General features: G+C 42.4%; 1 protein-coding gene across 3 annotated transcripts in view; it reads left to right on the forward strand.

Annotated features, from left to right (window-relative positions):
• SMG6 (SMG6 nonsense mediated mRNA decay factor) overlaps nt 1-26,961 on the forward strand; it is a 249,485-nt gene that overhangs the window by 95,202 nt on the left and 127,322 nt on the right. For all 3 annotated transcript variants that reach the window (XM_004483742.4, XM_023586172.3, XM_071210432.1), the window contains exons 11-12: nt 22,195-22,311; nt 23,900-24,068. In XM_004483742.4, the coding sequence (XP_004483799.2) occupies nt 22,195-22,311; nt 23,900-24,068 (286 nt within the window). The remainder of the gene's footprint in view (nt 1-22,194; nt 22,312-23,899; nt 24,069-26,961) is intronic.

Below are 26,961 nucleotides of genomic sequence, written 5' to 3' on the forward strand. Positions count from 1 at the left end.
AAGAGCAGTTTTACCAGAGGCAGCGGGCCTGTTATTCCAAGTTCTCTGCCGAGCTGAAATCAGAGCAGCGTGAGACCCATGGTGGACTGTGCTGCTGGGAGGATACAAAGCCACGTTCCTTGTTGTTACAGTCTGTGCAGTGCCCGTCCTTGAGGGTGTTTTACGCTGGCATTGGAAAAAAGGAAACCTTGTTTTCCAAGAACTCTGCTCTCTCTCAGCTTGATAAGCATTTAAAAATAAAAGCTGCACAATTGAAATTGGCAGTGCATCCTCATTCTTTTGTCTCTCTGTTTATTTTTTTCCCTCATCCCTCAACATGTGTGCTACAGCCCATGGTTATTACACCCTCAAGAATGATGATCTGGAACTCAGCAAACTTGCACCAAGGTCTACCCGCCCGCACTCGGCTGTTTAAAGCTGGCTGAGGCAGCAAGGCCTAGCGCTGAGGGGCCTGGTAGAACAGCCTCAGCAGCTCCAACTGTGGTATGTTTCCCTTTTTCCCTGAAGCTGCTGTCTGAAATTTTGAGCTCCTTCAAAATCAATCTTTCATGTTAGTTTTTGCAGTTAATTGATCTGTTTACCTCTCCATTGGAGGAGCTCAAAAAGAAAATCCTTTGGCACTAATCAGGAGCATTCCTGGCTTTTTAAAAATATTCTTCTGAGCTATGATTTTATAATACTGACTCAGGAAGGAGAAATACTGACTAGGGCTTAGGTCAGGAAAACTATAAGTCCTGGTTTGCCCAAGGATGGGCTCTGTTTATCAGTTATTAATAGCATACCCTTTCATTTTCGGAAGTATCCCAGTTTACAAAGTGATAAATTTTAGCATCACCCTAGCTTGTATGCGTTTAGCAACAAACAAAAACACTTACTACAAACTGTTAATTCTTTGTTTAGAAATGTAATGGCATTGTAAGTCATGCTAAACCCTGCCCCTAAGCTTTGCACGCTGATTCCACTAGAGTCATGCTCATGTGACCTCAGAAAGAACTGCTGTATCTCTGGCTCTCTTAGAGAGAAAACTGGCCTTCCTGTATGAGTGGGTCCTGGTAAAGCCAATTTCGGAACACCGTGTCACTTGTCTCAACTTTTCTGGTTATCATTGCCTAGCTGATTCAGTCAGAACCTGGAGTTAGTTTGGTTGGGTGTGGTTTCAGGTTTGCAGACTTCCTGGTTGATGCCAGCAAAGGGTTGGTGCCTGATGTAACTGAATAGGGTGTTACTTCAGGTTAGTAGTCCTTGTTTTTGCTTGGCTGGTTGGGCTAAACCTGGTATTACTGTTTTCCCAAAGAATATTTTTGGTTTGAAAACTGAAGGTCAGCAGTTCGCAAGTGCCGAACTTTAAGCCGGCTCTGTGGTTTGTCTTATGCCACTGGGCCAGCAGCGCTGCAGTCCTGATCAATTGATCTGCATCAGTATGGAACCACGAACAGCAACTGGCAGACAGAACTCCATCTCACCCCATTTTCCTATGCAACCTGTCTCTCTGCCCAGATCCCCTTTCTTTCTCCTTGTAGGTCTGTCTTGCTCTTGGTTATGTATTTTACTTTTTGGGTCTATCTTTTTCCATCTCCCTGTCTCTTTACATAACAGTTTTTAATAATGTTTTAGTTAGTTCCAGCCTTTTCCCTGAATGGATCCCATTGGAAAATGCATCTGAAAGGAAACAGTTATACACTTCCTTTCCTTTGAAACTCTGTTGGCACCTTTTCTAGTGCAGTAAACCATACAACATGTATTTTCAAAGTTTCCAAACACAGACATGCTGGCGTTAAATTTATGAAGAAATATTTTATTCAGCTGTATGGTAACTGCGAGTTTTAGAGATGCTGATCAGATTTTAAAATCAGTGCTGACTTTTGGAACAAGGTTTTCTGATCTCTTTGGGAAATCTCACCACCCTGGCTCTTCGGGAGTCTGTGATGCTCTTTGCCTGGGTCTTTGATTGCAGGTTGAGTAGGAGGAGTTGGAGCAAGAGATCTAAATGTGGGAATCTCCCATCCATATCCAGAGGAAAACAAGGAAAGTCAATGAGTCATTGAAGAAATTGTGCATAGCTGTGTTGGGCACAGAAACAGAAGGTGGTACATTCCTTCTATTCCAGCCAAGGTGTGGAGGTCAAATAATACCTGTTTGTCTGGTTTGTCATTTACTTTCGGGGACCATGGCTAAGAAGAGTTTGTTTATTTGCATCAAAGCAATGATGATGTTGCTGCTGTCTATAAATGATTACCTCACTCTCCTTTTTTATACTATACCTATGGTCTGATGGGGAAAAAAAGTGTTAGAATCAGATCTATCTGTTTGGAAGTCTTTGGATTTGACTAAGGTTAGAATTTGTTCTGCAGGGACAGTGATCCTTTTCAAGGATCCTAGTTGTTTGAGTAGGAGATTCCTGGGAATGCTCTTAAAAGAAGCCTTTCAGTAGGAGGCTTCTTCCAAATTCTTCAAGCAGCCAAACTGTGTCCTGGATCACTTAGTTTTAAGTATGACCACGTTTCAGCCTTTCCTTGCTTACCAGCCCAACAATGGGTGCTGCTTCAGGACATGGAGATAGACTCTGTGCCTGCTGCGTACGACAGAAACTGCTAAAGATAGCCCAGCAAGAGCTGAGCATCCTGCAGGTAGTGTGTCCCACTCAATTAAATTAACAAGGACTTATTAAATATTCATTATGTGTCTTGTTCTTCTTAGTGTTTTTGGTAGCATTTGCCTTCATTGAGTGCATGCTTTCCAGAAATGCCTTTAGTGATCTTAACTCTGTATTCTCTTTAGCTCTCCCATGCCCTTCTGCCTGTTACTTGGATCGTCTCTTTCTTGTCCAGCATCCTGAATGGCAGCATTCACTAAAGCTATCATCTTGGCCTTCTTCTCTTCAGTCTTTTTCCATTGATATATTGTAAGATCTCATGGTTTCAACTATTACCTCTCTGTTGATCATTTCCATATCTCTTTCCTACTCTGATCTTTTTCATGAGTTTTCATTCACATTCTTCTTACACATCTTCACCTGGAGTCGCAAGCATATTCAAAGTTAACTCACCCTTTTTCTCACAGTGTTGCAAGTCAGATTCCCTTTTTCATACAGGATGTTGATTGAAGACTATTCTCAGGGTCAGCACCTGAGGTTGTGTGAAAGCAGCAGGATAAGGCAGAGAGAAGTTAAACTGCACTGCATTTGTAATAGGCCTTACCCAGTCCTACAGCTGACCTTGGCCCTTCAGAGTATCCCAAATTGGGCCAAAGGGACTGGATTTTTTTTTTTTTTTTTGGGTACTGAGGTCAGGGATCAAACCCGGGACCTCGTATGTGGGAAGCCTGTGCTCACTACTGAGCCACATCAGCTCCCTGGGATTTTTGTAGATCCTCTTCACCATCCATGGACAAATGACTGGATATGGATTACCCCTGAGAAGGGAGTGTGACGGGAGGAGGTCCCTTTCTTCAGCTGAGGGCAAGGCTGGGCGAGTGGGGACTCAGATTCTGTAAGCTGCTGCTGCCAGCACTCCCTGCAGTTGGGAGAACTGAGTGCTTAAGTTCTGAAGGGAATCTGGGTAGCTCACCAGCTCACCAAGTCATCTACAGCCCCACTAAAACTCTTCCTATGTACCGCGTTTTCTGTCTTGATACCAGTGTCTTCCAAATATTCAGACTGCCTCAGCCTCAGTATTTCTATTTTTAAATTTATGTACAACAATAATACCTGGAATATACATGTTTAGGTTGATGAGTTTTGACAAATACCAACCTCATTTTTTTTTCTTCTTTACCCTGTATGTTAGGAGTGTTTGAAAAATAACAAGAACTATCTTGAAATAACTTAAACAGGAAAGGAAATTTAGTACAATGAACTTGAGAACAAGGGTATAGCCATGCCTTTAGAAGAGATTGGAACCAGAGAAGTCATTTTCTGCTCCTCTGCTGCTTTCTGCATATTTGCTTTCCTGTGTCCTCCTCTCCCCTTCTTGGCACATAATACTTCAGTAAAAGATTGGTTGATTGATTGATTGCAAAAAAGAGCTTTTTCATACTTTTTAATAGCTACCTCTTCTACTATATCTGTGTACATTAAGTAGTCCTCTATTCATTGACACTAAGGTTTGCTGTTTGTAGTATTTTCTTGTGTAAACTGTGTAGCAGTGATTTTCCTGATATATATCCTTTCACACTTTTTTACCTCATAAGATGAAATTCTTCTTTGATTTATAGTTAACTATATGTGCAAATCCTATTAGACTTTGAAAGTCTAATCTATGTCTGATTCATTTTTTTGTGTTTGATTTATTTTATTTTAATTCCCCCTGTTGCCTGCTTTCTGTGTCCATTCGCTGTTCTTCTGAGTCCGCTTGCATTCTTGTCAGGCGGCACCAGGAATCTGTGTCTCTTTTTGTTGCGACATTTTGCTGTGTCAGCTCTCCATGTATGTGGTGCCTCTCCTGGGTGGGCTGCGCTTTTTTCGCTCAGGGCTGTTCTCCTTCCGGGGTGCACTCCTTGCTCATGGGACACCCCTACGCGGGGGGCACTGCTGTGTGGCATGGCACTCCTTGCGCACGGTAACACTGTGTGTGGGCCAGCTCACCACAGGGGCCAGGAGGCCCTGAGTATTGAACTCTGGACCTCCTGTATGGTAGGCAGATGCTCTATCAGTTGAGCCACATCTGCTTCCCTAATTCATCTTTGAAAACTTAAATGCCTATACACAGGACCTTGTACATGGTAACTTTTTGGTACATGCTGACCCTATGAATAAAGAAATTATTTTTTTGGCCCAGCATTATGTGAAGTGCTGCTCAGAGCGATCGGCTCTAACCATCAGGCACTGTAGTAAGTGATTTGGGATTTACTGGGACTGGGACTGGAGTCTGTCCTTTAGGCTCTGCCCTGCTGGGATCTCCAGCCTAGTGGGGAAGTCGTGATGTATTGTCAAGTCCTGTGCTAGGGCAGCTTTGAGCCACCATACTCAGTGATTGATATTGATAGATATACTTCCAGAGTCCAAAAAAGGAGGCCTGTCAGGCAGCATAATGTATAATACAGGTTTGACATATGCTTGGTCTTGAAGGAAGGACATAGATAACAGAGAGGAAAGAGGTAAAGCTTTGGAGATTGGGAGTGAGAGGATGACAATTCAGGGACATTAGAAGCAGGTTTGCTATTTTATTTCTTCTTGGCTATTGTCATTCACCATCTTTTGGTGTGGGACTGTTTCATTTTTTGATGTTTGTTTGAAGAAGCAAGGCAAAAAAAAAAAAAGCAAGGCAGAATTTTAAATAAACCTTTTAGGTCTTTTGAACCAGGCAGGAGTAAGTCAGTTCTATTCTCCAGCAGAGGAAATCTCACCAAGAAAATGAAGTTGAAATGGTGTTTGCAAATCTGTTTGGCAAAGGGTTCTAATTCCAGAATTACACAACTTTGTTCTGTCAGTGTTCAAATATAAATTTAATCTTTAAATCCTCTTGCTTTATACCATGCTGTGGCACTTTTTGTTTGAGAAATATCCCAAAAATGTACGTAAATTGAATTTTACATTCTAAGGATTAAGCATATGTTAAATACATATATATTTAATAGCATATATTTTAATGTATAATTTGGCCTTTTTAAAACAAATCTTTTTTATAGCATATGTCACTTTCTCATTTAAGTCGTTTAAGATTTTAGAATTCAGCAGTCTTTGTTCTTATTTGATTTTCAATCATCAATGGCGTATGAACTTGGGTTTCTATGGCCCTTAGTCTCTCTTTATTTAAGCAAATAAATGCTTAAAGTTCATGGATCCTTTTGAATTAGGAATAATCATCTCCCAATTTATTATTATTTTAACTTAGTTCTATAGATTTTCTTAAAGCAGAATATACCTATGAATATGTAAGCTATTTCTATCTATGTTTTTGGAAAAGCATTTTTAGATTGTGATACATATGTATTTTGTCTCACTATGCAAATAACATTAAGAAAGTATTTCTTGCATATGTGTCATGAGGGACCTTTCCACGATTATTTTTTTTCACACAGTATCCCTTGCAAAGAGACCATGTTAAAAAAAAAAATTTAAAAAAAAGAATTCAGTACTGAGAAAAGATTTGTGTTTTTTTTCTTGAGGAACTGATAGATAGATACATATTCCTTTCCAATAATGACAACTAAATAATTGTTTGTGTTTCTGTTTGCTTTGGCTGCCAGGAAAATCAGAGGCAAATTTAAGTTCATTCATGGTTGACTGTAAACCATGTGATTGACATATTTATATTTTCCTTTTTCTTGGTCCTGATTTTCTACATCTACTTTGATGTTATTTCATTGTATATGATTTTGTTCTAAGCTGCTGAAATCTTTTATGAAATGAAGTATAAAATAATAAATATAAACAAAAATAAATCTAGTTTAGGACCATACATATGGGTTTCAATAAGTATTCTTTTTTTTTTTTTCTTATAATTTTTTATTTTGAACCAATTTTAACTCACAGAAGAGTTGCAAAAGTAGCCCAGAGTGCTCTAGTACACCCTCACCCAAATTCCCTTAATATTTCTCCTATTTTTTTTTGAGGTACCAAGGCCAGAGATTGAACCCAGGACCTTGTATGTGGGAAGTCAGTGCTCAACTACTGAGCCACATCAGCTCCCTTGAACTTCCCTTAATATTAACAGCTTATGTAACCATTATACAATGATCAAAACTAGGAAACTAACATTGGTAAAATACTATTAATTAAACTATAAACTTCATTTGAATTTCATCAATTGTTCCACTCATGTCCTGTTTCTGTTCCAAGACCTCTCTAGCCACATTGCATTTAGCTATTCTTCTTCCTTAGTCTCCTCTAATCTCTAACAGTTCTTCAGTCTTTTCTTGTCTTTCATGATCTTGGCACTTTTGAAGAGTGTTGATCAGTTATTTTGAAGACCGCACCTCAATTTTAAATTTCTTTGTCTTTCTTTTTTTTTAATGTTACATTCAAAATATGAGGTCCCCATATATCCCTCCACCCCACTCACCCCACTCCTCCCATAACAACAACTTCCTCCATCATCATGGGACATTCATTGCACTTGGTAAATACATCTCTGAGCACTACTGCACCACATGGTCAGTGGTCCACATTATAGTTTACACTCTCCCCCAGTCCACCCAGTGGGCCATGGGAGGACATACAATATCCAGTAACTGTCGCTGCAGTACCACCCAGGACAATTCCAAGTCCTGAAAATGCCCCCACATCACATTTCTTCTTCCCATTCCCCACCCTCAGCAGCTACCATGGCCTCTTTCTCCATTTCAATGCTACATTTACTTCCATTACTATTCACAATAGTTCCAGAATAGAATATCAGTAAGTCCACTCTAGTCCATATTCTTTTCCTCCATTTTGTGGACCCTGGGATGGTTATGTCCACTCCATCTTGGTGTCGAGAGGGTGCTTAGATTCCACTTGGATGATGGATGCAATTCTCCTGTTCACAGTTGCAGGCACTCTTGGCTCCCTGGTGTGGTGGTTGACCTTCTTCACCTCCCTGTTAGCTGGCTTGGGTAAGTCCAATAAACCAGAGGGTAGGAGTTGCAAGTCTTTTGAGGCTCAGGGCCTGGCTATCACATGGACAGTCCAGAGATTCAGATCCCCTGAGTATACACTAAAATCCAATGCCAACCACAGGTCTGGTAAAAGTGACAGGAGAGGCTTGTGAACAAAGATCACATCTGAGTCCAACTCCATCACACTCAGGAACACAAACTCCAAAGTAGGGCCAACTGACAAGTATTCTTTTTTTAATGCAATTTTATTTTATTCTTTTTTAATGATTTATATTTATTTCTCTCCCCCCACCTCCCTCATTGTGTGCTGTCTTGTGTCCATTCTCTGTGTGTTCTTCTCTGTCCGCTTGTATTCTCAGTGGCAGCAGGAATCTATGTCTCTTTTTGCTGTGTCATCTTACTGTGTCAGCCCTCTGTGTGTGCTGCACCACTCCTAGGCGGGCTGTGCTTTATCGGGCAGGGCGACTTTCCTTGTGGGACACAGTCCTTGTGCATGGGGTTCCCCTACTTGGGGGTGCCCCTGTGTGGCATGGCATTCCTTGCATGTGGCAGTACTGTGCGTGGGCCAGCTCACCACACAGGCCAGGAGGCCCTGGGTTCAAACCCTGGACCTCCTATGTGATAGGTGGATGCTCTATCAGTTGAGCCACATCCACTTCCCTCAGTAAGTATTCTTGACAAACTGGCCAACCAGTCACCTGAATACAAATTTGGAAGGGCTATTACTTAAAGGGGTGACCATTCTAGAGTCTCTTTCTTCCTTGACATCATTGCTTTATTCAGCTATTATTCTGCTCATCTCTTTTCTGCTTTAATACTAGATGTACCACAGTGGGTGGGGTTGGATGAAGTCATTACTTGATCTGGCTTTGGCATTGTACAGCTTTGAGGAACCATTCAGGAGAGGATTCCACCTCAAATTATGTCTTATCATTTGCAGCATTTTTCAGAACTGAGCCTTCAAGGCTTGTTTGATGACGCTGATACTTTTTGCATTCAGGAAGCTTCCTGAAAGAAAGAGCTGAGTTTTCAGAAGTCCAAGAGGTACCTCCTTCACTGGGTACTTCTTGCCCTATCTATCTCAAAATTGTTTCATTTTGGCATTGAATTTGCAAACTCTCAGGCACTTTATAATCCTTCAGGAAGCCATAAACCAAAGAGAAATTGAGTTAATCTGTTAAAACAGAAGTTGGACACTTCTCTGACCCTCTGCCTGCCATATCAAAGTGGCTTTCTTTGAATCAGGATGTTTGTAGGCATTATCTCTCATTAACTTTACTTTAGGTCTAAAATGTTCCTGAAGCATACCAACAAAGACAAGTTGTAAGCTGTTTGAATCAGCTACCAGATCACTACCTGCTTTACCAAAAAGGATGTAGTTGTATTTATTCCTTATTGTTGCAGCAAAAACGTACTAGGTTGGCCAATGGTATGTCTCCTAGCAAGCCCCCTTCACATTTCTTCTCTTCCACAATTTAAATAGCTTCTTACCCAAAACATCCCAGATCTGCTGCATGGAATTCCATGGGGACTTATCTGCTAGCCCTCTTTTCTAACCCTTCTTTCCTTCCCCTAAGTATTGTGAGAGAGGCAAGCTTCCCAGAACCTCTGGCAGGTGGCATAGAAGCAGAAACTATCCTACAAGACCCACTCGTAACTCTTCCAAATGAGATACTGGAATGGCAGGCTCTCTTCTCCTGGACCTCATTCCTGAGGGACTTACCCAGTGCCAGCATGCTGTTCTGCTGGCAGCTGCTCTTCCTGCCCAAGAGGGTGGGGACGTGTTTTTGAATAACCCTGGAATCAGGCAGGAAATTCTAAGTGACCAAAATATCAATCCTGAGACACAACCAAGGTGGAAATTGCCAGTGTGTATTTTGACTGATGCTTTTTTATTTATTTATTGCATTTCCAGGAAATTTACAGGATTACTGTGTCTAAAATTGCACGGGCATTTCCTGGGAAAAACTAAGCACTCAGTTAGAAGTGTTTTCATTTTTTCTTGTATAGAGTAGAAATGGGGTTTACTGTCCACCTTGCCAAGATCTATTGATAGAGCCCCCAGCACTTTTCTTGGCCCTGGAGCCCCATATACAGGAGGAAGAAATGCCAAGCTATCCTTTGGAGAGGGTATAGCACTTGTAGAGATCATTTTCTCACCTTCATAACGTAGCTGTTGTGTTATAATGCTGTTGTAAAGAGCTCTGGAATCAACCAGACTAAGGGTTTGAATTCCCCACTCAGCCACTTACCAGCTGTGTGACCTTGGTAAAGAAAGTTACCTACTGTGAGGCTTAGGTTCCTTGTCTATGAAATGGGGATATCGATGCCAGTCTCTGAGTGTTAAAGTAGATAATATATGCAAAAACACCTTGTCCAGGGCCTTGGCACATATTAGGCATTAGATTAGGCATTAGTAGATGTTCAGTTTTCTTTATCAAATCAGATAAAATCTCATAAAATCCAAATTAATGGGTCAGACTAATGGTCTTTCAAATGTTATTCCCCTATATATTTAAAGCTCTTTAAACATTTTTATTGAGGTATAATTGATATACTTAGGCTGCACATATTTTAAGTGTTTGATCATTTGTGAAACTATCACCACTGTTGAGGTGGTGAACATATCCATCACCTCCAAGGTTTCTCCATATCCCTTTATAATCCATTCCTCCTTAATACCCTTTCTCTATCTCCAGGCAACAACTAATCTATCTTCTGCCACTGTAGGTTAGTTTGCATTTTCTAGAATTTTTTATGAATGGAATTATACAGTATGTTGTCTTTTTTTCTTTTTTCTTTTTTACCTGGCCTGTTTGATTCAACATAATGATTCTGACATTCATCCATGTTGTTGAGGAATTCAGTAGTTTGTTCCTTTTTGTTGCTGAGTAGTATTCCATTGTGTAGGTATTTGCTTATCATTTGCTTATCATTTACATAGTGGACATTGGGTTTTTTTCTTGTTTGGGGCTATTATAAAATGAAACTGCTATGAACATTCATGTGTAAGTCTTTGTGCGGACTTAGGCTTTTAATTCTCAGTGTGGAATAGATAGTTGGGTCGCTTGGTAAGTATATGTTTTAACTCTTTAAGAAACTGCCCAACAGTTTTCCAAAGTGTTTATACCATTTTGCATTCCCAAAGCAGTGTATGAGGGTTCCAGATATTCCATGTCCTCACCAGCATGTGTTACTCTAAACCTGTCTTTTTTTTTTTAAAGATTTATTTTTTATTTATTTCTCTCCCCTTTCCCCCCAACCCCCCCCCCCCCCCCCATTATCTGGTCTCTGTGTCCATTTGCTGCGTGTTCTTTGTCCCCTTCTGTTGTTGTCAGCGGCATGGCAATCTGTGGGTTTTTTTGTAGTTGCGTCATCTTGCATCAACTCTCTGTCTGCGGCACCATTCCTGGGCAGGCTGCACTTTCTTTCGTGCTGGGCAGCTCTCCTTTTGGGCCCCCCTACACGGAGGCACCCTTGCGTAGCACAGCACTCCTTGCGCGCATCAGCACTGTGCATGGGCCAGCTCCACACAGGTCAAGGAGGCCCAGGGTTTGAACCGTGGACCTCCCATGTGGTAGACGGATACCCTATCCACTGGGCCAAGTCCTCTTCCCTATACCTGTCTTTTGGATTTTAGCCATTTAGTGGGTGTAAAGTGTCTTATGGTTTTTGATTTGCGTTTTCCTATTTTTTCATGTGCTTTGTCATCTGTGTATTTTCTTTGTCCTTTTTTTGTTTATCTTCTTAAGTGGCAAGAGTCCTTTATGTATTCTAGGTACATCAATATGTGTATTCAGATATATTTAAAAGCAAACTTTTTAAAATTTTAGTGAAGACTCCCCCTTTTTTATAAAGTTGGCCCCTTTTCTTTTTAACAGATTTATTGACGGGCAATTTAGTAGATTATTGCAGCTGACGCTGTCAATTTAATAATATAATCTTAATATCCATGTAATTAATGATCCAAAGCAGTGCGACACTGAATCTGCATAAGCAGTATTATTTATTAAGAAAACAATGCTAAGGCTCATATTTTAAGCAGTCTCTCCCCCTCCGTCTGCCCTAATTTGAAGAATGCACATACCATTGGTTTGTGATCTGTACCTTTACCTATTTTTTTAAAATTATTTATTTATTTTTAAAAATTACATTCAAAAAATATGAGGTCCCATTTAACCCCACCGCCCCCACCCCCCACTCCCCCCACAGCAACACTTGCTCCCATCATCGTGACACATCCATTGCACCTGGTAAGAACATCTCTGAGCATCACTGCACCCCATAGTCAATGATCCACATCATAGCCCACACTCTCCCACGTTCCATCCAGTGGGCCCTGGGGGGATCTACAATGTCCCGTAATTGTCCGTGAAACACCACCCAGGACAACTCGACCTCCCAAAACCGGCTCCACATCTCATCTCTTCCTCCCATTCCCCAAACCCAGCAGCCACCATGGCTACCCTTCCCTATTTTTTTGAGCAGCAAGAAACATGTTTAAACAGCTAATTTAGCTTGTGCAATTCATTCTTCTTGTCATCTTTCTTCACTTTCTCATCACCTTCATGTTGTGCTGCTTGATGTGGATTTTGCTGATGCCATGAATCATAGCCTTAATGATGAGGTTCTCTTGCTTTACTCCTACTTTAGACAAAATTCATGTCTTCAATGGACTTTCCCTTCTTTTATCTTTCTTTTGGTTACTCCTGACAGTTTCTTGAACAGACTAGATAAGGAGCCACACAGCTGGACATCTCCAGCAGCTCAGGCAGCTCAAGACGAGGACAAGGGTAGCAGCATCTGCACAGGTTAACCTGCCACATTGTTAAATGAGAAAGCTTACCCAAAATGATTAAGTACCCTTTTTCAATGTAAAAGAGAAAAGTTTCTGGAAATACATGTCAGATCTTTTTGGGTTTTGCTTGCTTGTTTGAAAGTTTTTATTTTGAAATAATTATAGATCCACAGGAAGTTATAATAAGCAAAGCACAGAGAGGTCCTATGCACTGCTACCACTCTTCCTCCCCCCAATAGCATCTTGCATAAGTGTAACGCAATATCAGTGCCATGAAATTGACATCTGTATGCTACAGAGCTTATTCAGATTTTGCCAGTTCTTTACTTACTCATTTGTGTGTGTGTGTGTGTGTGTGTGTGTAGTTCTGTGCTATTTATTTAATTATTTATGTTTGTGTTTGTGTTTAGTTTTGTTGTTGTTTTTGAGGTCCTGGGACAGGGGATTGAACCCAGGACCTTGTAGGTGGGAAGCTGGTGCTCAGTCACTGAGCCATATCACTCCCCTGTGTTAGCTCCCTCATCTGTTTGTTCGTTTTCTTTAGGAGGCACCAGGAACCGAACCTGGAGCCTCCCATGTGGGAGGCAGGTGCTCAACTGCTTTGAGTCACATCCATTCCCTCTGTGCAATTTATCACACATGTAGCTTCGTGTAACTACCACCACAGTCAAGATGCTGAATTGTTGCATCATTCCCAGACTCCCTCCACCTACACCTTTAGAAACACCCCACCCCATCCCATCCCCAAACCCTAATCCTGGGAAAGAGAAATCTGTTTTCCATCTCTCTAACTATAATTGCACTATTTCAAGAATGATATCTAAGTAGGATCAACTGTATGTAACCTTTTGAGATTGACTTTTTTCACTCAGCATAGTCCTTGGCACTCCATCCAAGTTGTGGCGTGTATCAGCAGTTTATTCCTTTTTATTGCTGAGTAGTATTCTATGGTATGATGTACCAGTTTGTTTAACCATTCACCTATATAAGAACATTTGGGTTGTTTCCAGTTTTGTGCTAATACTAATAAAGTTGCTATGAACATTCACCTGTGGGTTTTTGTACAAACTTAAGTTTCCATTTCACTAGGATAAATGTCCAAGAGTACAATTGCTGGGTTGTATTATAAGAACATTTTTAGTTTTAGAAGAAACTGCCAAACTAATTCCCAGTACCATTTTACATTCACATCAGTAATACATGAGTGATGCAATTTCTCCTCATCCTTGCCAGCATATACTGTTTTCACTGTATTTCATTTCAGCCATTCTGATAGATGTGTGATGATATCTCATTGTGGGGTTGTTTTTTTTTCCCCCCTAAAGACTTATTTATTTATCTCCCCCACCTCCTCAGACCTCATTGTTTGTGCTTGCTCTCTGCTCTGTGTGTGTGTTTGTTGTGTGTTCTCTGTCTCTTCCTTTTCTTTTAGGAGGCACCTGGAACTGAACCCAGGACTCTCATGTGGGAAGGAGGTGCCCAGTCACTTGAGCCATATCCGCCGCTGCCTGCTTGTTTCGTCTCTTGCTGTGTTTCCGTGTTGCACCATCTTGTTGCATCAGCTCATCACGTCAGCTTGTTCATCCTCTTTAGGAGCACTGGGAACCGAACCCAGGAACTTCTATGTGGGAGGTGGGCACCCAGCTGCTTGAACCACATCTACTCCCTCATTGGGTTTTAATTGACATTTCCCTCATGGCTAGTGATGTTGAGCGTCTTTTCATGTGCTTATTTTACCACCTATATATCCGCTTCAGAGAAATGTCTGTTAGTGTCTTTTGCCCATTTTCTAATTGGATTGTTTTGTTTTCTTACTGCTGAGTTTTGAGAGTTCTTTATATGTTTTGGATACTAGTCCATTGTCTATGTGGCTTGCCATATATTTATTCTCCTGGTTGGTAATTTCTTTTTTCATTCTCACAGGGTCTTTCACAGAGCAAAAGTTTGTAATTTTTATGAGATCCACTTTATCAAATTTTCCTTTTATGGATTGTGCTTTTGGCAGTAAGTCTAAGAACTTTTTACCTGGCCCTAGGTCCTGAAGATTTTCTTCTATGATTTTTTTTTTTAAGATTTATTTATTTATTTCTGTCCCCTCCACCCCACCCCGGTTGTCTGTTCTGTGTCTATTTGCTGCATCTTCTTTGTCCGCTTCTGTTGTCAGCGGCACAGGAATCTGTGTTTCTTTTTGCTGCATCATCTTGTTGTGTCATTTCTCCGTGTGGGCAGTGCCATTCTTAGGCAGGCTGCACTTTCTTTGGCGCTGGGCGGCTCTCCTTACGGGGTGCACTCCTTGTGCGTGGGGCTCCCCTATGCGGGGACACCCCTGCATGGCACAGCACTCCTTGCACGCATCAGCACTGCGCATGGGCCAGCTCCACATGGGTCAAGGAAGCCCGGGGTTTGAACCACAGACCTTCCGTGTGGTAGACGGACACCCTAACTACTGGGCCAAGTCCCCTTCCTGCTATGATTTTTCCTAAAGGTTTTATGATGTTGTTTTCTATCTAAATCTTTGATCCATTTTGAGTTAATTTTTGTGTAAAGTGGGAAACTTAAGTTGAGGTTCTTTTTTTTTTTTTCCCACCTGTGGCTATTTGTTTCTGCACCATTTATTGAAAAGACTATCCTTCCTCTACTGAATTGCTTTTGAACCTCTTCAAAAATCATTTGGGTATATTTGTGTGCGTGTATTTCTGGGTTCTTTTTTCAGTTCCATTAATTTAGCACACTGTCTTGATACATTTATATCAAGATGTATCTATATATCTATATATCTATAACTACATTATAGCTAAACCTTAACATTGAGAAGATTGACTTCTCCAACTTTATTCTTTTTCAGAATTGTATTAGCTATCCCATATCATTTGCCTTTCCATATAAATTTTAGAATAACTGCATTTAACCTATAGATCTATTTTAAGAGAATAGACATTTCTGTAATGTTGAGTTTTCTGATCCATGAACATGGTAAATCTCCAGTTATTTAAGTCTTCTTTAATTTCTTTCATCATCATTTGTAATTTTCAGCATATAGATTCCGTACTTGTTTTTTGAGATTGAAATCTAAGTATTTAATTTTCTTTATTAGCACTATTGTAATGTAAATTTTAGCCATGTAAATGAATGGAATCATGTTTTGTTTTGTTTTGTTTTGTTTGGCTGTACCACTCTACTCTTTAATGGCATCATGTTTTTAATTTTGGTTTCTATACATCCTTTATCAGAACTGTGGTTGGCGTAGTGTGAACTTTCATATTTATAGCAAAGGAGAGAGGAGCAGTCAGACTGTGGAAAATTGAATCTCAGGCGTTTGAAAACCAAGGTATGAAAACTCCAGACAGACTTGGATTCAAATCCCAACTCTTTCCCTTATTAGCTTTGTGACCTTGGGCAAATCATTTGACCTTTCTGAGTCTGTTTTCCTCTGCTGTCAGAAAGGGAGAATAATACCTCTTGTGCAAATATTTTGTAAAGCTTTGCTATGATGTATGTAAAGGTTCTGTGCCTACTACAGGCCTTAGTATATCTTATTCTTTCTGGCCACAGTGGAAGCGTGGCATTCTAGTTAGGATCCACAAATGAGAGTGGCAAGTTTGCCTCTGTGATGAGCAGCAAACATTTCTTGAACTTCTTCCTGGTTCTAATTTTCAAGAACATAAAGTCTTGACATATCTCCTGCCCTCAAAGGGCTCTTAATTTTGTTGGGGAAACCTGCTATATGAATAAGAATTCCAGGACAGAGTATCACTTGTTAAGTTCCAAATGCAAGGGGCAGACAGTATATTCAAGAACTTTTTCTTCTTGGGTTTTGTTTGTCCTTTTCAGTGTAATGGTTTCTAGTTGTTGATGAGAGAATATGTGAAGGGGGGAGGAGGTATGTACGGATTTGGGGGGACGAGTCGTGTGGGAATATGTAATTAATTTTTATACTTTCCCCAGTAAACCATCGACCCTTTTTATGATGTCATGAGGGATTCCTTAATTTTGCAGCTGCTTCCTGATTACGTCAGAAAGGAGCCTCTCACCCCACAGCCTGGAGCTGCACTCACAGAAGAATTGGAAACAAATGAAGTGCTGAATATCTAATGGCTTCCACAGGGAAAGCCAGTTCAGACTTCCCAGGCCTCCTTATGCAAGGTCTTCCTCAAGTATTTCTAACTGCCGAAGTGCCTTTGTTCTGGAAAGCAGGACTGGCCCACAGCCAAGTAGGTGGGAGCCTGGGGACTCCTTGATGCATCCTTCCTTCTTCCCTCCAGGTGTTCTGCAGTCCTTTCCTGGACCTCATTTGGTGGGTGTAACCCTCCTTGAGGTCTCAGGATCCTCTGGAACCTGTGGAGAGTATCAGCAAGAGTCCTTAACCTGTTCATGCAGCCTTCATCCCTTCCTTCCCTCCCCCACCACCATCATCTCTACATTCTGTTGCTTTTCTTTCTACAGCATTTCTCACATCTGTGTGCTCCTTTCCATTCTGTCTTCCATCCTTTTACAAAAGATGTTCCAGGGCATTATAAAGTTTATGAAGTGCTCTTCAAGTTCATGCCCTCTTAGCTTCCCCACTGGTCTCCTTCTGTGCTGCCTTTTAATAGTTATGTTAACCTGTCCTTAATGCTTCAACTAGATTAATCTTCATAAAATACTCATCATTACTTTGTTGAGAAACCTTGAGTGAGTGCCCCACTTGCACTCAAGTCCATATTCCTTGTTCTGGCATTCCAACCCCTCTATTTTGTGGACCTGTGACACATCAGGCAGAATACTGTGCTTGCTGACTGCTTTTGTGTTCCTACCTGCACACCTCTCTTAGCACATGCAGGCTCTCCTTCACAGTGCCAATTCTGTCTTTATTCATCGTTTGCAGCCCAGCACAAAAGTTGTTTCCTACTTGAAACCATCTCTGATATACTAGCTAGATGTGGCTTTCTTTTCCTCTGGTGGCAGAAAGCATCTTACTTACACCTTCCTTATAGCTTGCAATACATTGTCTTAAATTATAGTTATTTGGGTATGTCTGTATTCTTCCTGTTTTCTTCATTAGAATATCATCTTCTCATAGACAGAATTGTATTTTCCTTTGTATTCTCCCCAATTGGGCACCCAAATAAATGTTTTTGTAATGAATGGGAGAGGCCACTTTGTTAGAGGAAGTCAGAATTTTATAGCCCTGCACAATCCAAAGGTAGTAGCTGGCATGGCAGTAGACGCTCTTAGGAAGAAAACATTACATTCGACATTCTTCTCTATACCCAGTTCAGAGAGATGTCACAACTTGCCTTAACCTAGTCAGCCTATTGTGTTCTGCTTTGTGTGTGAATAATTTGCTTTAGTATACAAATGCGTAATTCTTCTGACTCATTCATTCTGCTCTTCAGGAAATAACAGGATGCCCTGTGGGCATGGACTTCTCTGCTTTTGCCCTTGTCTGGTTCCTGTTCAGTGACTGCCTCTTCCACCTCCTCTTCAGCCACCAGCTGCCACAGAGATCTCTCTGGCTCAAGCAACAGCAGTCAAAAGATGCTCAGGAACTGTGCCAGCCCTGTCTGACTGGTGACTGTCTCATGAGAAAAGCAGCCTTGTGTCTGAGAGATAAGAGCCAACAAATTGCCTCCAGGTGGTGGTAGTTTGGAGGTGACTGACCATTCATTTTCCTTTCTTTGCAAGGAGTTCTGGGGAGAGAATCAGTGCATAAGTGGTCTTGCCTGCATTTTTCTCCAGCTATTAGTGTAGCTACCAAGCAAATAGTTGGTACTCTCTGCTAGAATAGCTAATCAACTCGAAGGCCCTCTGAATCCCTTCTGCTATCAGAATATCAGTCTTCATCGTGTATCTTCCCTTCATTATTGTCTCATTCTGTTGCCAGGAAGCTGGCTGTGTGCACCAACAGAACTCTGCTTGTTCCATTGCTGCTGGAGTTTTCTGCAACCGGCCAAACCCCATCCCTACTCATAATTGGTTTCGTCCAAATCTCTCCCTGACAGAAACTCAGTACCCTTTTCCAAGAGTTTATCAGAAGTGACAGTTCTGAACCACTGTCTCTTTGGTCAGCTTAGAGGGTCTAGGCAGGTGGGCCTAACTCCCTTCCCCTCCTCTTCCCTCTCTACCCCTCCTACCTTATTCCCATTTCCTGCAGGAGGATGCTTTGCCATCCTGGAGCTGTCAGACACAGCTTTGCTTTGGCAGCACCATCACACACACACTGGTGGGAGAAGGGACATGTTTATCACTTTTCCTGGAGATTATCTGTTTAAGCACTTCTCTGACAGTTACAATAACAAGGGCAGTGTGTTGTGTTTCCCAGCAGAAGGACACTTGCTGTTGAAAGATGTATAGCACTAATTAGAAATACATAACATCCGGCCACATGGCAGCCTTCTCCCGGCCACTCCATTTCCTGGTTTCATACAACTTTGACGACAGTTGGTTTATGTTTTCCATGAATATGTTCTCAGAAAAATGAGAAAAATCTCCCTGCTGCATAGGGACAAGAAGAATATTTCTGCCTGAGCAGGTATTTGGCCACAGAGATACTGAAAGCTGTGGTCATCTGCCCCCTGAGAGCATCTAGGAAGGGGTACAACCAAGTCCACACCTTAGGTGACTTTCCTTGGAAGAGATATTTCTGTCTGACTTTCTCAGCCAAAACCATCCCCTCAAACCCTTGAGCAGGCCTGCTTTTGGAAAGAAGGGGAGAGGCTGTTTCACAATGTTAATGAGTTCCTCAGCTCTTCTAAGGTTCCTGCTACCTGACACAAAGCCAGAGGAACCAAGGCAAATACCAAGGCAAACAATGCCTTTTCCTTCCACCCTTTAGCCCCCCTCCACATCACTTGATGGCCTGGCCCAGCCCATCTCTAGGGATATATATGGGTATTTGTCAGACTGGGGCCAGTTTCCTAGGTCTAGCCCCTAGCATGTAGACTCTGAGAATCTTGATGGTGCTTTTTCACTTGTAGAAGGGTAAATACTTCTCAAAGAGTGGCATCTTTCGGCTCCTAGCCCACAAAAGCATAAGTGAGGCAAAGAACATCCCCTGAAGTTATAGCACTTAACCAAAAGGGTCAGATTGCAGTGACCATGCTTTATTTGTGCATGTGTCCTCCACAATACCCAGCACATTGTAGAACCTCAGGATGTGTTGACTCAATGAATAGCTTGTGGTGCCACTGAGGCATAGAGAAGAGCAGGTCTTCCAGAAAGTACTCCATATAACATGGCTAATCAGAAGGCTGACTGAATCCCAGGTATTCTGCCCCCTTAGATGGCTTATGATATCTGCTTAATCAGAGCAAGGCTTACATGTTCTCCTTCCTATCAGTTGTACCAGACACCCAAGCAGGTAGCACTGTCAGGCCCTTCCTGAAACAAGGGGTGGGGGTGGGGGTGGGGGAATGGTTAGGGATGTTTTGTGGCTGAGGCCCTTGGACAAAAGGTGACAACCATGGCCTAGAGCAGAGCTGTCATGAAGCTGTCTCTCAGCTGCTGCTCTGAGAGATAGCTGAACCCTTGCAGACCTACAGCAAAGAAGCTCCATTTGTTGCCACCCTGCCTGGTCTCCCAACTTTATTGGAGGAGGCTTAGAAAAGAACCAGCTTGGACTTTCCTAGAAGCCATTGCTGTGATAAGAGGCCTTAGATATCATTATTCTTAAGAGTTGTTTTTCCCCTTGAGCCCTAGCCGGGATTTTGAACTCTGAGAAAAGTCTAGCCTGAGGGTTGCTATTTGTTATAAAATAGAAATGGGCTTGGTGAAAGCAGTTTCCCTCTGCCTCATCTTATCCATATCCAGGCTAATGAGTGTCTGCTTAGAGTTGTAAACTTGTACTTCTCTAATGCCTGTCTCTTGGAGCTAAGACATACCCCTCCTTCCCTTCTAGCCCTCTGTGTACAGGTTAACTCATGCCTAAATTGCCCAGTTGATAGGGTGCCAGTGTTCACTCACTGTCAACTACTAGGATGTGGCCTTCACTTGTTCTATCCAATCTTCCTGTGTTTGAATTTATTCCCCCACTCTGGACTTTTGCTAGTTAGAGGCAGGCTGCTGGCAGTGCTTGGCAAGGGCCTGAACTAGGGCAGTACTGGCAGTGCTGCTGCCTATAGAAAGGGGTGAAGGGGGAAAGTTGGCAGCTTTTCTTGGGATGGGTTATACATCTTCCCCTTCCCTGCTTTCCATGTGCCCTCCTCTTGGTTCTTGGATGCTTGTTTTCTCTCTCTCTAACAGAGGTTTAGGGCTTTACCAGGGAAAGTATGAGAGTAGTGATCTCTTCTAATCATGTAGATTGTTACTACTTCCTTACTGCCTGCTACAGTTGAGGTGACATTTGGGACCAGAGAGAGCATCTGGAAAGATGGTGGGAAAGCCACAATAGAGTAATTGTTAAACTGATGCTGTTCATATGTTGGATCTTCTGAGCAGCAGCCTGTTCCTTCTCACTCCCAGGGCTTTCAAAAGTGGTTTAGGGCTGGCTTTTTATACTCTGATCATATTTGCTCCTGTGGCAAAGACTGTTAAGAATTACTGTGGTTGTGTACCATCTCCTGGAGTAACTACTTCAATTTGGTCCCATTGACAAGATTAGTGAGCTGACAAGAGGGCTTCCCCTTGGCTCTTGAGGTTAAAATACAGACAGGGACAGAGATCAAACATGTGGCTAATTATCCTTTTAACACTTGAAGATTCTGAGAGTTCTTCTGTATTACAGAGGGAATTAACAGATTAGCTGCTGCCAGAGCTAGAAAGCCTGACCCCTGATTCCATCTCCTGTGAGTGTTGGGTGTCTCCTCCTCTGAGGCTGCAGGTTGGACTGCTGCCTTCTGTTTGTCACCAACTCCTCTCAAGTCAGGAGGAAGTGGATATCAGGGAGGGCCAGTGACAAGGAGTGGTTACAGGGAAGGGTCTGGAAGTGTGTAATGTAGTTCCCACCAAATAATAGCTCTGACCACCAACAAGGTGGTCCAGCCAGAAGTTTAGGCAGGCAGAGAAAGTGAAGGAAAGAGGGAGGTAGTATTTGGGAGCCAGGTTAATTTTTTAGCTGTAGGGAAAAATAGGCTGTGAAAATAAAAGCTAAAACTGATTAAGTGCTTATTATATGCCAAGTGTTATTCTGTATATTAACTCATTCAAAGTAAAAAGGTTATTTATAAGTATCATTTATGTTCTCTCAGGAGCAGGAACATATAGGAGGTAAGTTTGGAACCAAAAGTTGGTGTTTTAAGAAAATAAATTTTTAATTTGTATTTTCCTGATCTTAATTAGTGATTGTGCTCCTGAGATTAGACATTAGAGAGACTAGGACAATTAAATACGGGTTCTTGTTACTGTAGCTCCATGTTGTGAGTAGCCAACTAAAACTAACCTAGTGTAACTTGGTCTGGGGGAGTGACGTGATACAGAATTTACACAAGTGATCCTTATAATAATGGTATCCAGTGCTTATCCATATGCCAGGCAATGTGTTAAGTGCTTCACATGCATTCTCATTTAGCCTTTCAGCCACCCTTTGATAGAGGGAATATTGCTACCCCCAATCTTTGATGAGGAAAAGAAGGCTCAGTAACTTGGCCAAGGATGCATACCTAGTAAGTGTCACACCAAGGTACTAACACTCTTATCCATCATGTCATTTTGCCTCTGGAGTAGGACCTATTAGAGATTAGAGGGAAATTTAAGTTTTAAAATAAAAGACTTTCTGAAATAGTTCTCATCAAGAAAGGTGATGTCCTTTCCAGTTCAGTTTTGTTTCATGTGCCTAGTGAACAGTGGAAGACCCACTACATGTGTGACACTAACTCCAAGGCTTGGTAGGGAAAAGTGGCTTTGGCCCCCAGGGTCCTGATGGAGTTTCATTTGCCTCTCCTTAGACTGCTTCTCAGAGGAGTGCCGCTCTGTGATCCAGGAGCAGGCTGCAGCCCTCGGCCTGGCCATGTTTTCTCTTCTGGTGCAGCGCTGCACCTACTTACTTAAGGAGTCTGCCAAAGGTAAGCAAAGGAGGGGCCCACCTGACTGGTGGCCATTCTGGCTACCTGGGCCTGCCCAGACAAGCCTCAGGATGCCATGCTGCTTTCTCAGTGTCCTCTCCTTCTACCCTCCATTCTTCCTCATTCCAACATGACCCTCTTCCTTTTGCCCACTAATTGGTCCCATCTCCTTTTGCAGCTTGATTACCTCTAAGGCCCTTTTTCCTCCGTGTGGAACTATTCCCTCCTCTTTTTCTCCTTTAGTAGTTAGGACTTTCACTTTACCTAAGAGCTGCTAAGTGTTCCCTGCAACTTTAAAATACCAGGGAAGTGATTTTCCCTTTTTGTTCATAATTGATGTTTAGTTTTTTTCCCTCTTTCTCTGTCCCTCTTTGTCTGGTACCTGGTGGGTGCTATGACCACTGTGGACCAGCCATCTTGGGGGACTCAGTAGAACAGAGTCTATTTTTAGCCTTTGGGTTGAGGCAGTACCCCCTATCCTTTACAGCTGCCCTTAAAATTCCAGATCTGATTGCTATAACAGTACAAGGTAGGGCCAAAGGTCACACCCTTTTTTCTGCTTCTGGGTCAGTAAGGAGACCCCTCTGTGTCTCACCACCCCCCACCCAAACATATCAGCTTTGTGGGATAGCCTTCGGGACCACTTTTTTTGGGGGGGAGGATCGGTAATTTTTTATTTTAAAACAATTTTAAATTTATAGAAATGTTGCAAGAATAGAACAAAGAACTCTTCCATATGCTTTACCCAGATTCCCTAGTCATTAACATTTTACCTTGTTTCCTTTACGTTCTCTCTTTCCATGTGCACATGTACACACACATACATTTCCACTTATTATTTTCTTCTGAACCATTTGATGGTAAGTTGCAGGCATGGTAGTTCATTACCCTCAACTACTTGACTGTGCACTTCTTGTACATAAAGAATACTCTCTTATGTAATGACAGTATAATTACCAAAATGATATTATATATTTGCAATATCTACAGATCTTATTCATTTTGCACCAGTTGTTTTAATAATGTTCTTTATAGCAAAAAAAAAAATTTTTTTTTTAAGTAAGTTTCTTCTGGTCTAGGATCAAATCCAGGATCATGCATTGCATTTAAATGTCATGTCTTTTTAATCTTCTTTAATCTGGACTAGTTTCTCAATCTTTCTGTGTCCTTCATGACCTTGACATCTTTCAATAATATAGGCAATTTATATTATAGAATGTCCCACAATTTGGGTTTGTCTGATGTTTCCTCATGATTAAATTCAGGTTATGCAGTTTTGGCAGGAACTCCAGTGCCATCTTACTACTAGCTAAAAGGGTGGACTGGAGGCCAGAGTAGAGACTTCAGGCAGGCCACAGGTGAAGCAGAAAAAAAAATATCTACAGGGGCAAACCTAGTGTACTGGTTCTCTCTTTGTCCTACTTTTCAAAATCCTCTTAGGTGCTGGCACTTGTCCTTCTCTCCTGGGCCCAGCTTTCCTGTGGACTTGGTCTCCCTTCCCTAAGAGCTTACTGCCATCCCAGCACCCCAGGCCTCACTCGGGGGCCACAGCAGACATAGGCCCAGTTATCACCCTTTGCCTCTGCAGCTCAACTGTCCTCTACTGAGGACGAGGATGACCAAGATGACATCAAGGTGTCTTCCTTTGTCCCGGACCTGAAGGAGCTGCTCCCCAGTGTGAAAGTCTGGTCAGATTGGATGCTCGGCTACCCAGACACCTGGAATCCTCCACCCACATCCCTGGATCTGCCCTCACAGTGAGTCAACCTGCCCATTTCTTTGGCCTTGCTGGCCTCAACCACCTGTCTTCCCTCAGCTCCCCTTTAGTCCTCCTTTGGGTTTTCTCCTTCCCACAGCCCGCTTGTTTCCCTCTCTGCTCTTCATATGCACTTTGGTTTTTCCCATCCTTGAACATCCTTGTCTTGTGATGTTTTAGGGTATTTTTGCCTATTCTGCAGTTCTATTCCTCCTCCCCTCCTTCAGAATCAGTCTCACTCTCTAGCTTGCACCCTGTTTTCTTCCTTGTCCTTGCTCTTGCTTTCTCATTCCCACTTCCTCTTGTTCGTACTCTGTCTGCATAGCTGCCTCTTGAGTGTGTCCATGTGTGAGAGAGACTTTGTCTCTTTCTCTCTCTTAGTTTTTCTACATGTGTCTTTCAGGTTATTTCTCACTATCTTGTGCTGTCTTACACACTCTTGTGTCCTTGCCTTCCTCTCTTGACATTGTAATGAGGGGGTTGGTGAGGACATGCACATCACTCTTCCATCCTCTTCATTCCCTGTCTCCTCACCATTACTCCCTACCCCCAGGTCCCAGTTTTCCTGACTCCCTGTTTCAGTGGTATCTATCAAAGCATCTGTCATTGTGGGGTGTATTGGTCCAGAGAGTACATGTGTCTGCCTGGCCGTGTCTATGGATGTCTGTGTGTGTTCATATGGTGTTTCATATGGTTGTGCCTTTGTCTGTATTTGTGTCTGGGTTGTATCTTACTCTGTGTGTGCCTATCTGGGTCTATCTGTGTGTGTCTGTCTGTGAGTTTGTGTGTGTCTGAGTGTCTCTGAGTATCTTTCCATGCCTATCTTTGGAGATCTGTCTGTCTGAGGGTTTTTTGGTGTGTCTCTCCATGTTTGTCAATCTGTATGTGTCCACATGTGCTACATCCATCTGTATCCTTGGGGTGTGTCCGTGTCTGTATCTGTATCTGTGTCCACACCATTGAGCATCAGTCTTTGTTTACGTGTGTGTGTGTGTGTGTCATCATGTGTCCCCCTGAGAGGTCTCTTTCCATCTGTGTCTGTGTCTCTATGCCTCTATGTCCATATCCATGTCTGATTCTGGGTGTATGTCAGTCAACATATATATTGGTCCACAACCATGTCTGTGTGTGTGACTGTGTCCTGTGGGAGCATGTATTCATGTATGTTCCTGAATGTCTGTGTCCATGTTTGTCCATGACCATGTCTGTGTGTGTCATCTGCGATTGTGTGTGTCATTCTGGGTCTCTTGAGGGGATGGGAGGTGAGGTTTTGGGGGGGGGGAGGGGACTTGTGCCTGCCTGCCAGCCTTGCCTATTACCTACTTGCCTCTGCTGGTATGAGCTTGTCTGTCTGACTATCTCTTTGCTTACCTCTGTGTGTCTGTCTTTGTCTCTGCTTTGGGGGGTGGGGTGGGGGGAGGGGTATGGGCCACAAGCTAAGAATTTTTTTTTACATTTTTACATGGTTAAAAAAGAATCACAAGAAGAAGATTTTGTGACTCATGAAAATTATATATAACTCAAATTTCTGTGTCCATAAAGTTTTATTGGAACACAGCCATGCTCATTTGTTTACATATTGCTTATGGCTGCTTTCACACTACAACAGCAGAGTTGAGTGGTTGCAATAGAGACCGTATGGTCCAAAAGCCTAAAATATTTACTATGCAGGCCGTTTTGTAAAAAGCTTGCCAACTCCTGGTGTGTATCCATATTCCCACATGTCCCATTCTTATCTGTATTAGTGTCACTGCCTGTTTGTTTGTGTTTGCCTAATAGTGTCTTAATATATGTTCATATAGGCTCTTATCTGTTCATCTCTTACTGTCCATCCTTCTTCCTCCTTCTCTTTCTCCCATCTTTGCCTCTGTCTTCCTCTTTTCCACTCTGTCCTCTGCAGAGGGCTCTGGCAGGTGTAGTGCACTCAGAGCTCCTTCAGGTTCTACATTGTGTGTATATATGTGTGTTTCAGAACAAGCTTCCACACCTAGTATCTAATTCTTCTCCTCCAGTACTCTTCTCTGGGAGGGGGGACATACTGGAGGATAGAATATGGAGACCTCGGCTGCTGCTGTTGGCACTTATTGGGAATGGGGAAGGTTGCTTCTCTGGGCTGGGGGCCACGTGTGTGAGTCTCCTGAACTCACAGGTTACCTACAGAGGAAAGGCTGTGGCAGAGATTTGGCCAGCAATTACTGATTTTTCTGTGTGGGCTATGTAGTCTGCCTTTCCCCCATCCCCTGCCCCTATACTTCTTCAAATTTCTTCCTTGCTCTTCATCCCAACCCCAAATTGCTAAGCCCACAATCCCTATGCCATCTCCAGCTCTAGCTTTGTAACCATGTGAGTAATGCTCTCAGCATTGCACAGTTCTTTGCCTCCTTCCTGTGAGCCCTTCTAGGCTTCTGAAAACACTCCAGGCCGAGACATTGTGAGCCAGGATTGAGCCCTGCTTTGGACAGCTGGGACCACGACAAAGGAACTGACAGCTCTGCTCGCTGGGGAGCAACTGTTCCCAAAAGGGTTAACATACATAGTTTCAAACTTTTAAGGCCATTAATCTATAATGCAGAGTAAACCATTTGCAATTTTGGAAAGAAAATGTCAAGGAAGGGCTCAGTTCTCCATGTATCTAAAGCCACTGCTTCTGAGCATGCTCAGGGGTAACTGCATGATCCTCCCTTTTGGGGACTGGGATACAGAATATATTGGGCCTTCCTCATCACTCACCTCACCACCACAGAGCCCTTAGATATGGTCTGCACAGGCTCTATTCACCAGCATCATTGGCCATCAGGTTTCTTGACTGTTATGCAACCAGCCTTCGTCCTTCCTCCCTCTCTCACTCCCTTTGGCTTTTGTTTGGCTGAGGAAATGGAAAACTCACACAGGAA

The sequence above is a fragment of the Dasypus novemcinctus genome, chromosome 21, assembly GCF_030445035.2.
Source record: "Dasypus novemcinctus isolate mDasNov1 chromosome 21, mDasNov1.1.hap2, whole genome shotgun sequence".
In the NCBI taxonomy this organism is placed as follows: domain Eukaryota; kingdom Metazoa; phylum Chordata; class Mammalia; order Cingulata; family Dasypodidae; genus Dasypus; species Dasypus novemcinctus.